The sequence below is a fragment of the Mauremys reevesii genome, linkage group 20 (genome assembly GCF_016161935.1).
Source record: "Mauremys reevesii isolate NIE-2019 linkage group 20, ASM1616193v1, whole genome shotgun sequence".
NCBI classification, from domain to species: domain Eukaryota; kingdom Metazoa; phylum Chordata; order Testudines; family Geoemydidae; genus Mauremys; species Mauremys reevesii.
Genome location: NC_052642.1, coordinates 24410889 through 24427374, shown reverse-complemented (window position 1 = coordinate 24427374; position 16486 = coordinate 24410889). Strand labels below are relative to the sequence as shown.

The 16486-nt window shown below is 51.4% G+C and overlaps 2 protein-coding genes across 4 annotated transcripts in view; both read right to left on the bottom strand.

Moving 5' to 3' along the window:
- SCARF1 (scavenger receptor class F member 1) lies at positions 1 to 13380 on the bottom strand. 3 transcript variants are annotated; one of them, XM_039507446.1, is made up of 12 exons: positions 13243 to 13380; positions 10967 to 11226; positions 9135 to 9196; positions 7927 to 8028; positions 6881 to 7406; positions 5895 to 6113; positions 4806 to 4934; positions 4618 to 4721; positions 2956 to 3073; positions 2390 to 2514; positions 1986 to 2126; positions 1 to 1306 (listed from the first exon to the last, which is right to left on the bottom strand). In XM_039507446.1, the coding sequence occupies exons 2-12, from the start codon at positions 11071 to 11073 to the stop codon at positions 234 to 236; spliced, it is 2706 nt and encodes a 901-aa protein (XP_039363380.1). In that variant the 5' UTR covers positions 11074 to 11226; positions 13243 to 13380; the 3' UTR covers positions 1 to 233. The 3 variants fall into 3 exon arrangements, with proteins under 3 accessions (XP_039363380.1, XP_039363379.1, XP_039363381.1); XM_039507445.1 differs by lacking the exon at positions 13243 to 13380 and adding an exon at positions 11595 to 12272; XM_039507447.1 differs by lacking the exons at positions 1986 to 2126; positions 13243 to 13380 and adding an exon at positions 11595 to 12272.
- Positions 12410 to 16486, bottom strand: part of LOC120387163 (Rab interacting lysosomal protein) — a 17439-nt gene continuing 13362 nt past the window's right edge. The window contains exons 7-8 of the mRNA XM_039507451.1: positions 14791 to 14853; positions 12410 to 13578 (exon numbers count right to left, since the gene is read on the bottom strand). Coding sequence (XP_039363385.1) covers positions 13422 to 13578; positions 14791 to 14853 — 220 coding nt within the window. The 3' untranslated portion in view covers positions 12410 to 13421. The remainder of the gene's footprint in view (positions 13579 to 14790; positions 14854 to 16486) is intronic.

Here is a 16486-nt window from a genome sequence, read left to right as displayed (position 1 = left end):
CTGCAGGACACACACAGATTTAATGGTAATGCTAGACAATAATCTAGTTCATGTGGCATGTCTGGGAGATGAAATTCTGGGTTCCCTCTAATACCAGACATGTTGCAGAACTAGCACTCTTCAATAACTCATGGCCTGCCCTGCAAGGTACACTGCCCCCTGTGGCCACAACTACATTGTGATGACTGTCACAGTTCTGAAAAAGAGGCAGGATTTGGGTCCTGGGTGGGTTTTCAGGTGTTGGCCTCACAGTCAGGAGAGATGGCAGGAGACTCGTCTGAAGGATAGCAATTTGGAGACACATTTTCATATTTGGGTTCCTCCTCAACAACAGCCTGTTCATTTGTTTCTAGGCTTCTGGCCTCTTCAAGACTTTCACTGTTCTTGGGGTCCCCTGTGACCCCATCTTCTCCTTCCTGAGCCACTTGTCTTTTAAATATAGGAGATGTGGGGATGAGAGGTTCTCTCTTCACAGGAACATCTATCTGGTGTCTATCTGTGAGGAGCTCAGGTGACTCATAGGGCTCCAGACCTGTCGTCTTGGAGCTCTCCTTGTGTGGAGGGGCTGGCTCGGGGAACATGTCTCTGGAGTCCCTTTCTGGGCTCAGGGCCCTGCGGGGAGGTTTCTGGATGCTCTCAGTACTTTTCCTCACCATGGGCTCCTCCCTGACAGCCCTTTTTACTCTCTGGAAGCTACCCAAACGTTTCAGTACAGCCTGAACTGTCCCCTCTCTGCTTCCATTGGCATTCTCATTGGGCTTGGAGGATTTCCCTGCTGTCCCCACAGTCACATAAATGGTTGTGAGATTCTGCTCCTTCCCCCTAACATCCAAAGTGTTTGGATTCAAAGCTGCCTCAAGGGCCTCGACTCTCTGGGCCACATGTCTGCCACTGGACACTGCCGTCCTGTGGCCTCCTGAGGTACCCCTGGGGGAGGGCCGGTGGCTAGCCTCAGCCTCGGAGATGGGCTCTGGGTTTTCGTAACAGTCACCTGGCGACCCACCCTGCTGGGGCCCCTCCTCTGGGTCAGCAAGGTGCTGGCGAGAGGGAAGTTTAGTGAGACCACAGGAGGCTTTGGGCTTCCGAGTGGTATTTGGTGTCTCCATGGAGCCTCTTTGACACTGAGGGCCAAATTTAGTTCCTTCTGCAAAAGACACTGAGGGCCTCTTGGCTCTGGCAATGCTGGATGTGCGGGGGATGGTGAAAGGCTGGGAGACGTCCTCGGAGTTAAATGCTGATGCGTCAGGAAATTCATGACACTTGGAGCTGCCTTCCTGAAGCTCAAAGCCTGCCACTGCAGGAACATCTGGAGAAGGAGGAAAGGAAGGGGGTTAGGCTGCTTCTCCCTTGGCTACACAGGCTTCCAAGAAGTAAGTCACCAGCGTACCGACAGGCTTCTCCTTAGTTCAGGGCTCAAGGTTAGAGCATGTGGCCTTTATCCTCTTCACTATGACTGAGGGCTTCTAGGGACTAGAGTATCCAGAACTGGCATACTTGGGGTTGCACTGCCTTCTTTACTCCCAGACTTGATTCTAGATTCATGAGAGTGGATGATGGGTAAAGGTGCTGAGGTATGTTTTTGCACACTGATGCCACAGGGAGCCCAGGACAGGGGTGGGGGTGTCTTAACTGGGGCAGCTATGGAAGCACAAACAGCTGCAATGAGCTCTAAAATTATTTGAGGGAGTGAGTTGTAAAATCAGCAATTTTCTGAGGACATGTAGCTCTGGTACGTACCATAGCATATTTCCATTTCACACTAAACTGATGGGAAGACCTGAAACAGAGCTCAGCCTCCCTGTACGGAAAGGAAAATAAGGAACTAAAAATAATTGGTGCCTGTGTGTAACCCAAGTCCCTTGCAAATCCCTCCCCACAAGTACACATGGAATGAAATTCACCCTGAGCAAACGGCCTCTGTCCCACTGGGAAGGAGAGTTGAAAATGAGTCTTAAGGAGATGGTAAAGCAACTGGGCAGCGTTACCTTCTCTGGCAGGGACACAGTAGGCTGGGTCCTCATCGTCAGTGTCAAAGGAGGAGGAGAAGGAGCTGTCTGAGGCCCAGGCAGCAGAAGGAGGTTCAATGAAGCTGGGATTGAAGGGAATCTCTGTGTCATGGTGGGAGACTGGAAGGGAAGCAAGACTACGAGGAAGAAGCAATCCAGTTCTCAGGATCACATGCCGGTCTACATGTGTTCTAGTCTGTACTGTACCAGGGATGTTCCATGGGGCAGTCACCTGGTATCTAGCTGGCACAGCTTGCTTGTTTGCAATGGCATTTACAGTACAAATGTAGTTCCTACCCTAAAGAACTCTGAAGACACAGACAAAGCAGGGCATAATAAAGAGTGCATCAATCAGGGATCAGTGCTAATAATGCTATTCTTACCTGTGACTCGGGGGAGTTTGTAGCCACTCAGTGAGAAGCAAGGTAACATGGAGCTGAGATTTGCCAGCACCCCCTGCACATGATGTTTCATTCTGGAGACCGCATCACCATCAGCAACAGCCATCCTTGGAAAGAAAGAACAGAGGTGTGTGGCGGAGATGACTGGCTTTCCACTTAAACAAAGCTCACTCCTGTCTTGCTGGGAAATGGAGCTGGAATCAGTTTGGGAGAAGCCTGCACATGTGGCAGCCCCATTTCTGACCAAGTCCTGCAACCTATCAGCTAATGCAGTTTGAGTCATGGGCTGATTTATCCTGTACACAGAGCTACATGAGTCAAATAAGTAAAAGTAAAATGAAGTAACATGAAATTTTGAAGTAATTCCCTGTCAGGCAACCGAACCCAAGGAAGATGCTAATGACCCTTTATTTGCCTTGAGGCTAATTTTAATTGGCCAGAAAAGGTTCCTCTTGCTTCTAGGGCCTTTCAGAAGCAATGGGCCCAAGGCAGGTGGCTCTTCTCTTTGCAGCTACATTTCTACAGCACCTGACACTTGTTAGTAATACCTGTCTCTGGCATCCAGCTGGCTGGTTCCACAGCAACAGCAACAGCAGGTGACACAGAGTAATAGGAGGAGTAATGGGATGAGAATGCCAGCTATCAGGGCTCCCTGGTGCTTTAATCCTGCATGGAGAAACAGTGTGGAACACAGTGAAATTCTTCCTTGGCTGGCAAGTTCAGAGCACTGGGAAAGCCATCCTGGAGGAAGGATCTCTGATCTGGGGACCTGCCACAGTGGTCTCAGAATGTTTTAAACAGATCCAGTCCAGTCCAAATCGTCCCATTCATACCGCTCCACATCATAAGGACAGTTAGGGAACTCAGCCCAGACCCAGCACCCAGCTCGCAGAACCAGCACATCTTTTGATATCTGCAGAGAGACAGTCTCTCTGAGTGAGCCCCAGAGCTCTCAACTCCTCATCCAGGAAGAGGCTGGAGCTCAGGACTGGCTAAGATGTGCTCAGTGCTGTTTGCTCCCGTATGCTCTTTCAGCATAACACTGATGATACCACATTATAGGACAGTGTATTTCCACCAGGCACAGCCCAGTTAGCAAAGCCATAAGCGAGATGGGGTGCTGATCTCACCACTCCCAACCAGGAATGTATCTGTACATTAAAGTCAAGTGGACTCTAGTCCAGACACATTTTCTATGCTAAAGAGTCTTTGACTTACTATGGCACATTCAGGAACACAAGGACTTGCTCTCAAAGATCAGCCCTTTGGGCCATCTATTCCAGTTCTTTGCCAGTGCCAGATGCTTCAGATGAAAGTGAAAGTCCTCGTACAGGCACTAACCAATGTGGTCAGAATCACCCTTCCTAAGTCTCCTATTCAATTTCAAACTTTGCCCTGCAGTATTTTGTTCAGATGCATTTCCACATTTTTTAGAACCTGGGTCCACACGGGGATGATAAAGTGACTGTGAGTGCTTCTCCATAGTTCAATCAACTGCTACAAACCAAGCAATTCTTCATCTACCTACAAACAAGTGACTTTACAATCAAGACTGGATCCATCTCTCTGCTGTAATTTCATGTGACAGACTCAGAGAAACACCTTCACTCTAAACATAGTTAACCATTTTAGTTGCACTCTGACATACTCCTGATGAATGCTATTGATGAAAATATCACCCTGTGCTACAGGATGGGAACAAGGACGCAGGGACAGAAATATCAAAGGCCCAGAGCAAGATTAAGGGCTTGTAAGGCACAATAAGCTTCAAACATGTGGGCTCTGTTTTTTTGACTAACTTTGAATCCCAACCTAACCTGTTGTGGTACTTGAATCTGGCATGATAGCTCCACTCAGCTACACAGGCTTGGGCAGTACGGAGGAGCTACAACAAGGAAATCAAAGCCACAGAAATGAAATAGGAAAGAGCTCATTTCCCTGATCTACAGAGACAGAGGAGAAGAGGGAAGGGAGTTTCCTGGAGGCTCGTGCTGCATGGCAGTAGAGGTACTGCATGACACTGTGCAGAGCATCTTTGCTGGGAACCAGCCTGCGTTCTGGAGCCCAGAGGGCACCTTGGCTTCCACAGCAACCTTTGGTGTCTTGCATGGTTTATACTGGGGGAGAAGGAACCAATTCTCTGCTCTGGGCAGGAGAAGATCTGGTTAATAGGTTATGAATGAAAAGGTGCAGTGCAGGATATCACTTACTGAGCACACAGTCCCCAGAGTGTGGGTGGCAGGGGCCCCTTGGACATTGGCAGAAGGAAGAACAGTTCGCTCCAAACAAACCCTCTGGGCAAGTCTCATTGCAGCTGAGGGGAGAGACAGAAAGAAATGGAAAATGTTCATTTGGAAACATCCCAGCCTCTGCCCACTGCAGCTCCCCTCGCTTTTACCTGGTGCCCCAGTAGCCAGCCTGGCAGATACACTCCCCAGAAACCGGATCACAGCTCCCATTAACACAGTCTGGACAGGTGAACTGGCATCCATCTCCAAATGTTCCAGCAGGGCAGGATGCTTCACAGCTGCAAAGAGAGAGGAGAATCTGGCTGCTGGCTCATGGGAGAGAGGCTGGCAATTCAGAGGGGCTGTACCTTAGTTTGAGGGTCAGCAGCTCTGTCACGGTGTCACAGTGCAGAGCCTGCTTTACATTTGCACTGATATTAACGTCGTTCCACAGGGCCCTGACTTGTTCCTAATCCTACCTGAGGATGGAAACAGTGATCTGGTGGTTAGGGCACTAGAGTCGGACCCAGGAGTTCTGGGTTCTGTTCCTGGTTCTGACAGACTCCATGAGTGACTGTGGGAAAGACATTTAGCCCATCTGTAAAATAGGGATAATCTTCCCTAACTCACAGAGGGGGAGGCTCAGATACTGAAGATACTACAGGAAAGGGAGCCATAGACAAGCCTGTAAATATATACGGCTGATTGTGTTGTAGAGTCCTGCTGGGGATGCACTGGGCGTCTCTGACTTCAACAAGACAAATATTGAATAGAGGTTGGTTGCTGTTTATTTTCATTGTTCTCTGGTATCACATCTAGGGAGACCAGACAGCAAATGTGGAAAATCAGGACGGGGGTGTGAGTTAATAGGAGCCCATATAAGAAAAAGACCCCAAAATCGGGACATCTGGTCACCCTAATCACACCTGATGCCAGGATTTCTGCAGACAGAGCAGAGAGAGACATCCCAGTGTGTCTGACACTGCCTTGCTCTGCACACATTAGGCCAGAAGGGAGGCTGTGCCACTGAATAGCTTGTTGGGTAATCTCCAACCAGAATCCCTAGCTCAGGTGTCTGACAGCTGTCCGTCTATCCATGGATAATCATCACACAGTGTCTAAGCTTCCGTACTGTGAATGAAGCTTTCAGACAAATATTTTCTACTTTACACTCAAGGAAACCTAAGGACAGAGGATGTCTGCTACAGAGAATTGAGCTCCACAAGGTAAACATCACACAGGAAAAGAGGGGTCCGTACCTGGGTCCTGTCTTGCCAGGGTCACAGTTCAAGCAAGCCCCTGTCTCTGGATGACAGGTCTCCCCTTTTCGGCAGCTGGGACACATCTGTGCACAGTTCTCCCCATGGTATCCAGGCATGCACAGCTTCTTACAGAGGGTACCGTTCCAGCCAGAGTCACATGCCAGGCAGAACCCATCCACAGGAGAGCAGGGCTGGCTCCGCTTGCAGTGCCCACAGCTGCACAGTCAGAGGTGTAAGGAACAATCAGCATCAGAGCTGGGGGAACAGTGGCCCCCACATCCCAAACCAAAAGAAATAGGGCAGCTGTGATATAGTCCCTGCTGAGCCTAAGTGAGAATGAAGGCAGTTACCCCCTATGGAAACATCTTACAGAGTGTAGTGAGGCGGCCTGGCTCCCAACAGCACACATTTACACAGAGTTTAATAGGAATGATAACATCCCATGAGGTCTTATTGGAATTTAACAAGGTTTTGAATATATTACTCAAAAAACCTATAGAATGTAATGGAGAAAGAGATCCTCTCTGTAGGCCCTGGATCAGCCTACAGAAGAGATATCTATGGTTTTCTACTAGAGTCTACAAGACTTTCCCATGGGGACAGTCCTGTGCCCCTTCTCAGCAGACCATGGCCAGGCCTTCCTGCCCATTGGCTCGGGAAAGGCTCTCCCTCACCAGCCAGGAGACCAGCTCACAAAATAGTATCTCCCCACGCCCCTCCCAGGGTATGAATAGGGCAGCCAATCCAAACCCTTGCTGCCCCTTTCCTCTCAGTGCCTTTATATGCAACAGCTGCAGCCTACAGTCTAACAAGCATCAGCTGCCCACTCCCTGAACTCCTCCCAGTCTGGTCCTAGACTCCTGCATACCCAGCAGGGAACACAGGCTTCTGGGCATTGGCACTCCCTAGGCAGCCACAGATTCATGCAGTCACCTTTAGGCACTATACCCCATCACAAGCACACAGAGTGATAGTCCTCTTACCTGTATCTGCACTGAGATCCGTAATAACCAGCAGGACAGGGATCCCCACAGCTCCTGCCCTGATAGCCAGGGTTGCAGCTGCAATGCCCATCAAGAGGGTTGCAGTTCCCATGCAGGCAGTCACAATGATGTTGGCACAATGGCCCCCAAAACCCAGCCCTGCACTCACACTTGCCTGAGTCTTGGGCACAGGGTGAGAGGTGGCAGGTGCATCTAAAGCTGCATCTCCTGCCCCACCAGCCCTGGGTGCAGACGCAGTGCCCTGTGACAGGGTCACAGCGGGAGCCGGTCACCCTGCACAGACACTGCTTCTTGCAGTTGGGTCCCCACCAGCCTGGCTCACAGTGACAGGCTCCAGAATGGGGGTTGCAGTGGCCATGAGGTGCACACTGGCATGGGAACTCGCAGAGTACTCCCCAGCGGTTGGCATTGCAAGTGCACTGGCCGCTTACAGGGTCACACTTCCCATTGGGATGGCATGAACAGCTCTTCTTGCAGTCCGAGCCCCAGTACTGGTCAGGGCAGCCTACAAAGGGAAGAAGACACATAACAGGTCGCCATGCAGGAGTACAGGAGTCTCTGTGCCACAGGGAGGAGAGCAATCTGGCAATGGGTCTGATGTTCTTTCCCTTGGGGGTGTTGTGAGCCATGGAAGGGCACAGCCTGGTAGGCCCTTGTAGGTCTGATGCTGCAGGGAGACTAAGGAGTGAGGACTACCAAAGAGACACCCAACTGGGAGGAGACATCAGAGCAGCAGGCCCCAAACACTGTCTCTGCTCTGCTGTAACATGTGGATGTAGCTGCCTGTGCTCATGGGTGGGCCCAAGGGGCTGCTGGGCACCTGGAGCACTTAACTGTGACCATGTGCCATCATGCTGGGACCTCTGGCCTGAGCTCACCTCCTGGGACCCCGCCAACGTCCTGGTGGATGCAGTGAGCACTGTGTCACACATGGAGTCTCTGGGATCACAGGGGATTCTATGTATGTCTAAGGGTGAGAGTCTGCCCTGCCCCCTCCTTACCAGCCCCTCCATGCCCATACTCACGGGAGTTGCAGTTGGCTCCAAAGAAACCAGGTTTGCAGAGGCAGATCCCAGGTCTCACACACACTTCATCCACCTTGCAAGCATCCTCCCTTTCACATAGCGCTGTCAACAGCAGGACAAGCTAATCAGGAGCCAGGCTCTCCCAGCACCAGGTCACTGGCAGGCACATAGCCAGGGAGAGGAAGTGCAGATAGGCTGAGCACCAGCAGCTTCTCCGTAGCTGCCAGGGGCCAAGGCCCTTTGGCCTCCAGCTCCTTGTCCCCATGGATCTGGATCAGCAACCTAGCCTGTCAGTGACTCCATTTCCACATCAGCACCCCCATGTGCCCTCATGTGTGGGCTCCAGAGAGAGGTGAGGGATTCTGCTCCAAGCCCTATGGTGCCTGGGACACACTCTGCTCCAACTGGCCTCAGCCCTGGCCTTCAGCCAGGAAGTTGAGACTGAGGCTAGAAATGGCCACTACCTAGAGTACCTTGAGACTGAGACTAGAAATGACCTACAGGTGATGGCTTCCGGGAGGCTTTTTGAGGAGAAATCTCTGCCTCACATGCTATGGAGTGAACAGCCCATGCAGCACTTAGATGCTGGGGTGGTGGGCTCTGTAGCAAATCCTGAAGGGAGGTTCATTTGAGCAAGGGTTAAAGGGATGGGGGCGGAAAGCAGCATGGCTCCCCTTTTCTGTGAAGAGCAAATGGGAGGTTCCCCCAACCCTCCCCAGCTTGGGAGAGCAGCTCTCCCACCGGCATGGCTGGTGCTCTGAGTGCTCCCCTCCTACTTCAGCCTACATTAACCCTGCACATGGGTGCAGCTGGACAGATGTGATAAGGCACAAAGCTGCACTTCACGGGAGGCCTTATAGCTCTGCAACCCTAGCCTTGGTTTGCATCATGCCCCAGCAGAATATTCTGCCCCTGAAATGAACACCCTTCAGCCTCTAGGGAAGAAGCAGGAAGTGGAAATGAGGTATAGCCTGGGGGTCACAAATGGCTCCCCCATCCCCCAGCAGCTCCTGTAGATAGCTCAGTGCAGCCAGGGCACAGCTTTAGTACTATGCATAAGGTTTAAGCCACCCTCACCCTCATTTTCCCAAAATATCGTTGGACTCTAAGCAACAAAGAACTGAGATACAGGAAATGCACACCAAACTGCCTGAAACGGGCTGGTTAAAATGACAAAGGCATGAGATGTAAAGCCACTGATGACTCACCAGCTGTGCATTCCCTGCCTTCCTGTTTCCAACCTGGGCAGCATACCAGACCTGCAGAGAGGCTGGGGAGGGTAGAGATCCATTAGCATAGGAGCAGGGTGCTGGGCAGCAAGGGCTCGTGAATGGGGCAATATACTGGGGTGGAGATAACACTCCTATGTTTGCATTAAAGCCCAGGAGGAACTAAGGATCAGCCAGAAGCACCTCTCCCAAGGTTCAGCCTGGAACATGCTGAAGGACAGGCGTTGCCCTGGGAAAGACACCAGAGGAACAGGAGGAAGTCATGGGCAGGCTGCAGGACTAAGGCTGTCCTGCCTGGTTCTGTCAGTGCTGTCTCCCTGTGCTAAAGGAGACACCCACTGTTTGCTGCTTGTTTTTATAGGAGTTATGCAAGTCTTTAGATTCTTTCACCTGCTGGTAGCAGTCAGTTGCATAGGGGCCACCATGTAATAAAAGTATCAGAGGGGTGGCCATGTTAGTCTGGATCTGTAAAAGCAGCAAAGAGTCCTGTGGCACCTTATAGACTAACAGACGTATTGGAGCATGAGCTTTCGTGGGTGCGTCTGACGAAGTGGGTATTCACCCACGAAAGCTCATGCTCCAAAACGTCTGTTAGTCTATAAGGTGCCACAGAACAATTTGCTACTTTTACAAGTAATAAAAGACTCTCCTAGACAATACCACGATGGTCGAGAAAGAGAGTTCCTGGCCTCTCAAACCAGGGCCAGAAGGCAGGGACTACAGGAGGCTTCTGCAGGGAGGCCCTACTAAGTTCACAGGACAGAGCAATCCCAGGCAAAGAAATCAGGCAGCTCTAGGCCCTTTTTGTTTGATGGATAATATCTAACTCAGAGCATGTAACGGAGAGTGGTGTTAGGGAGCTGGATTTGCCTCGGTTCCACAGACTCATGAATACTGTGATACCATAAGGTTAGTTTTACATAGTTACAGTTTAAAACTCTAAAAACCATGGCAGAACTCTGCCTTCTCACCACCTGGCCACCTGGTGCTCTCTGGGCTTTAACTGCTATCTGTGCTAGATAGTGAACTCCTCGGGACAGGGATTCTCTCACTCTCTCTGTGCAGCACTAAGCATATTGATGCCACCTGAGATATAACAGACTAAAAACTAAACCTACCCACACATTCAGCTATCTCTGTGCTATTAAACAAACCCACACCTCTGCCTGCATCATCCCTCTCACACCCCAATGGATTTATAACTGCTTTTAAATACACACTACTCTGCACATGTGATCCCTCTCTCTCTCTCTCTCTCTCTCTCACACACACACACACACACACACACACACACACACACACACACACACACACACACACACACACACACACACACACACACACACACACACAGAGCTACCCCGGTGTTATTAAACACGTCTCTGCTTGTGTGATCCCTCTCTCACACAGAGCTATCCCTGTTATTAAACAAATAGTCCTCTGCCTGTGTGATCCCTGTCTCTCTCACACACACAGAAATATCACTGTGTCATTCAACAAACACTCATTTCTATGTGATCCCCTCTCCGCACACACAGCTATCTCTGTGCTATTAAACAAGAATATTTTCCTTGTGCAGTTACACTCTCTTGCAGAGATCTCTATACTGCCACACACCCATTCCCTTTTATCCCTGCGCCATACAGTTCCAGCTCAGGGAGCTTATTCTATTGAGTATGTTAGTCAAAAGATGAAAGTGAATTAATTTCTGCTGCAGATTTATTTCTTCTCGCCCTGTTGTGGGAAGGGAGCGCTGAGATGGGTATGGAGCGAACGGGGAAGGTGGGCAAAGAAAGGTATTGGGCACCTACCTGGTAGCCTTGCACACATTCTTCCCATTAGGGTCCAGCTCTTGAGCAGAGCTCCCAATCCATGGCCAGAAATGGAGACAGAAGAGTAACAGCAGCAGCTGCGCCATCTCGGTCTGGATACTGGGTTCTGCTGGCCACAAGGGGCTTCCAAACCAAGCTGTATGCAGCTTTCTTGTCCGTTGGTTGGTTCTGTCTGTCTGTCTTCCTCTCAGTTTCTGCCTCACCCTCTCTTTGGCCTCAAGTTTCCTCCTTGCTTTTTCCTGAGGAAATGCAGGAGGCGAAAAAATCCCTCACATCCAAGGAGCCAGAAGGGGTGGGAAGGGAAGTGGGGGCAGGGTAAACGCTATATCTCACTGCTCACTGCAGTATAGAAACAGGGGAGCCCTTAGAGCCAGTGTCATGTTGAGGAAATTTACTTGCTGCTGGCAAAGCCCAATAGCTGCCACAGGAGCAATCAGAGGGACAAAGCCAAGCTCTCCACCCCCAAACACCATCTCAGCCTGCTCCACATCCACTCCACCAAGTATCATGTCCTCTACCCCCGTCTCCTCACATCCCACCCACGCCCCACTCCGCGGCAGACCCCACCTCTCCCACTTCATGCCTCCCTCCCATGCCCTTCCGCCACCTGGCACTGGGGCTGGAGCAGCACATGAAATCAGTGGTGTTGCCAGGCTCCAGTGCCCTATGGGCTCTAGTGGGGACTGCACTCCTTGGCAAGATGAAGAGCTGCCAGAAGAGAGCACACCCCAGTTCTGCCCTTTTAACTAGGCAGGAGACAGTTTGCGGAAAGCACAGAGCACGGACCGGAGCGTTTCCGGCAAACGGCCATCCGGCTGTCTCCCAGGCTCTTTTTGTCAGCATTTTCACAGGAACCACCTTTTTCCTGCATGGTGACCTGGAGGAGGTCAGGAGGTTCATTCAGTCCATGGGGAGACTCCTAACTACAAAGGGAGGAGGGAGGGCAGGGCACTTCCGGGGGCTGGCCTGGACTTTTACCTCCTCAAAGAGCAGGAGCCGAGGGAATAACAAATTCAAACAACCAAAACCAGCTCTAGCCCAGCATGGTGGCTGGGGGCTGGAACATTGTCTGAGGGCTCTGCTATGCCCCAGAGGGGTGACCAGGTAAAGCGGTGCTGGCTGGACTCCTGCAGCCTCCAAAGTTGATCCTTGGCAGAGTTCCCAAGGAAAAAGGAGCACGGAGCAGTGTGGTAGGCTCAAGACCATGGAGAGCAGAGATGGCAAAACCATTAGCTCCTGCCTGTGCCATGTCTTCAACCAGGGGAGGACTGTTCTTTACTGGAGATTTCTTAGTGCTGTGTACAGTATGGTTTTCAGTCTCCCGAGGAATGAGTCTCCCACCCCTCCCTCTGGACACTATCAGTCCAGTCAACCTGGGAGTCCCTACAAGAGCAAGAAGAAAGCACAAGCCATGCCAGGCACTTTGAGCAACACTCAAAGGATTTATTTCTGGTGCTGATCTCAATTCAAAGCCAGACAGTAATATACCCAAGAGAGAGCCCCATCGCCCCAATAATACAGAAACTCCCAAAGATTAAAACACCTCCACTTCCTTAGCACTCGCCAGTGCCATGCACTAGTCACTGTTACATGTTCCTAGTGAAACACAGAAGAGCCCTGGCCAGAAGTTCTATTGCACCTTTTCTCTGAGGTCAGTGTATTGCAATGTCCTGCCGTGAGGTCATGAAGCAAATACATCTACCGAGCCATAGTTTGGGTACATTTATGCTAGAAAAATTAGTGCTTTCCTGAGTGCAGCAGCCAGCAATGAGGGAGCTGAGCTGCAAGTGCAGCCTGGCTGCAGATGCAGGTGCTGGCTGGGGAAGCCCAGCTGGGGTGTGAGCATAAGTGCTGGCCACAGTGGCCAAGGCATGAGCACTGGTGGAGCATGGGTGATGGCTGGGGCAGCTAGGGTGCAAGCACAGGTAAGGTGCAGACTTAGGGGGGTGGCCAAGAGAAAGCATGGCCAAGCACTGGCTGGGGTGGCTGAGCCACGAGCGCAGAGACAGTACGGGCATTGGCTGAGGCGAGAGCACAGGTGCAGTGCAGGCACTGGGTGGGGCAGCCAAGCCACAAGCAGGTGGGGCACAGGCATTCGATGCGGGCTGAGCCACGGGCATGGATGGGGTACAGGCATTTGATGGGGCCAAGCTGCAAGTGTGAATGGAGCATGGGCATTGACTGGGGCATCTGAACTGCGAACACAAACGAGGTGCGGGCATTGGCTGTGGGCAAAGCCACCTAAGCCTACATACATCAGGCTTTCACTGTGTCTTATGCAGCTGCATCTCCAGGGCTGACTGCTGCGATGGGGAACCAATGTTTCTAATGGAGCTGAGGCTACTGGGCCTCCCATGAAATTGTCTCTGAGAGAGGGGCTGGGAGGGGCAGGTGCTGCTGATGGGCCATAGGCTGGCATCCTGCTCAGCTGAGGTCAGGGAGGAGGCACCATTCTGTCAGGGGAGCCATATGCGGGTTTGTTCTCTTCCTCCTGCTCAAAATGCACATCCTGTGAGTCAATGATTTCCCACACTCCTGAGCAGCCTGGGTTGGGGGGGTCTTTGCTGCTGCTGTGATACCACAGACCAAAACTGCAGGGAAAGCAGAAAGAGAGTGGATGAGCAGGGGCAGTGAACTTCCCACAAGAGAGAATGACATCCCCAAAGCTGCTGTCAGAACCACTGTCCATTGGAGACACCTGGCAGCACCAGGGACAGGTTCATCTGTGAACACCTGGGGCCAGTACGTAATGTCCAAAAAAAGTGAGGGGCCTGTCATAATCTGGGAGCAGCAGCTTTACTAAGACGGTGCTTAAGTGTGTCCCTCAGCTAGATTTCAATTTTTTTTAATATTTTGCCAGGTCTGTGACCCCTCACTCACCTACACACATACTTTAAGCACTGCCTGGCACTCCAGAACCTGTGTGATACAGGCTAGGACTGTCTTGTGGCATCACTGACCCTGGAGGAGGCAGCAAATCACACTAGGGCTTGAGAATCAGAATAGCAAGCTTGGAGCAGGCCTCTCAGAGCACCTGACACACACACCAGCCCCTGATGCACTGTGTGTGCACAAGCCCCTGGCTCCTCCGTACGAAGGTGCCAACTCTTCAGGGCAGGGACTGCACCTCCTCATACAGTGCTCAGCACACTGTTCTCAACAGATAAAGCCTCACGGGTACTGTAGTCATTTATAAAGCCCTAAGGCAGTGGTCCCCAAATTTTTGAGAACTGCGCCTGCCCTCAACCCTCTCCACTCCCCCACCCCCACCCCCGCAGCCATGGCTCTGGGCGGGGGGACCAGGGGTAAGGGGCCTGAGACTGGGGCCGCAGCTGGGGATGGGTCTGGGGCAAGGAGCGAGGCCAGGAACTGAGCCGCAGCCAGGGGGTGAAGTTAGGAGGAGGGGAGAATTGGAGCCGCAGCTGGGCTAAGAATTGGGGGCCAGCAGCCAGATGCAGCTCTGCTCCTGGTCCCATCCCGGCCCCCAGCCTTGGCCCTGGGTGGGAACAGAGCCACTACAGGGGCCAAGGCTAGGGGCAGGAGCAGAGCCGCAGCCAGGCCCCCATCTGGGTGTGGAGCCAGGTGCAGGGCACGGCTGGGGGCGGGGCCATAGCAGAGCTCGGGGGTGGGTGGGAGAGCACTCCCTCCCCACCCCCTGTGGGGGCTGGCACAGACCCACCATGCCCCTGGAAAGTCCCTGGAGGGGGCATGCCCCACACTTTGGGGACCTCTGCCATAAGGGCTAATTATTCCCCTAACCATACAAATACCTCCCCAAATCAGCACATCGGATGCAAACTTACAAGCTCTTGATTTTGGATTCACGTGGCTGAGAGTCCACACAATCTGCACTCTCATCTTCATCACTAGGGTGCAAAAGAGCAGAGAAATGGTGAGTCAGAAACCTCTGACCTGCTCACTTATGCTTGATACCGTATCAGTAGAAAAGAGACTGCCAGATCCCCCTACCCAAACCACAAATAATACGCATATGGGGGAGAGGAGGGCAACAGCCCTATCACACAAATCATCATGAGAATCCTGCCCAGCGCACAGGATACCCTAAGCCAGATTCAGCTCCAGAAGGGTTTGATTTCTGTAAGCTGTTCCCTAGATAACCCCATGACGTGTCCAGCATCGGACATTGCCTTGTGGATGCGATGCAGAACTGAGGCCCTGACCATGTGTGCCCAGTGCAGATCCTAGGGCACTCTGCAAGAGTAAAGGTGTTGGATGTGATCCAGGATCCTGGCCAAGTTCAAAAGAACAATCACCTTCTGCCTCCTCCCTCCCACATGTTCAGCTGGACAAGGATTCTCCTTCATTTTCTTCTCTAAACAGGTGAACAGGGCTGCTATGTGGCTGTTAAATAGCTACTGCAGTCTCAGTATTTGAAAGAACTAGAGATCTCCTGGGTCCCACCCAGTCCATTTCTTGAGGCCAGGGCAGGATTGTTCCCTACAGTCTAGGGTCTCTAGCAAGAGAGCTTCCACTGCCTCCCCTGAGGGACCATGCCATAGCCCAATACTTCTTACTGACCTGGAGGTTGTTCTTGCCATTAAGCCTATGTTTTTTGCTCTTTGTTATTTTTCCCCCCTGATTCCTAGCTACTCCACCTTCTACCACCCTAAATAATCCCCAGAAGTTCATCAGGGATGGGAAGAGTCAGGAACTGTTCTTTCCTTTTTGGAAGGACTGTGCTGTATTTGCTCGTCTCCAGGTGATTTCTCAAAATGAACAGTCAGCAGCACCATTGTTCCACTCTCGGCAATGGCTGCATGTCAGTGGTGGGTACAGATATTCTTTTCCAAGTTTTGTACAGAATCACAATTTACACTCAGCAAAGCACTTTCAGACTGTTCAGTGTTCACATTGCTGTATAGATGGTCACAATGTTTTTATTTTTAAATATTTAAACACATGTAAGCAAATGAGCCAGACACACACATTCCTCCCCAGAAGCTTAGACCAGGCACAGCTTTGCATTTTCAGCACATGGGCAGTTTGGCTCTAGGGGGGCTGAGTTTCAAGGAGCTAAAATGGCCTTCCCATGATCCCTGTAAGTGGCTCACACCAGAGCAGCTTTCTTAAAATGGCCTTCCCATGATCCCTGTAAGTGGCTCACACCAGAGCAGACGCCAGTGTCCTCCCAGTCCCCAATCCTTTCTTCTAACCACTCCACACACACACACCAGCTTTCTACTAGCTGAGCCAGCTGAACAGGAGTGACTCCAAGGTCCAGTCCCTCACTACCTGGACTGTCCCGTGATGGCAAGTGAGGCACCAGCGCACCTCTTTCCTTGGTGAGCTTGAGAAATTCTGAAGAAATTTTCACCATTATTAGTGTGACACTAGCAGGCGAGATACCAGCTCTTGCCCAGGCTGCAGGCATTAGCTAAGGACTGACGACAACCTCATAACTGGAGACCAGACTAGGTCACCTATATGTTAGTTGTGCTCTAAATAGGGATTAGTTTTATAAGAATGTATTTAGTTTAG

What these genes read in the sequence shown, in the direction of transcription:
- SCARF1 (XM_039507446.1), bottom strand. Translation starts at nt 11,073, where the DNA reads ATGGCGCAGCTGCTGCTGTTACTCTTCTGTCTCCATTTCTGGCCATGG. An exon ending in GGATCTCAGTGCAGATACAG is followed by an intron (nt 6,114 to 6,880) that starts GTAAGAGGACTA and finishes CTGACTGTGCAG; the next exon opens with CTGTGGGCACTGCAAGCGGA. An exon ending in CCTGGCAAGACAGGACCCAG is followed by an intron (nt 4,935 to 5,894) that starts GTACGGACCCCT and finishes CTCTCTTTGCAG; the next exon opens with CTGTGAAGCATCCTGCCCTG.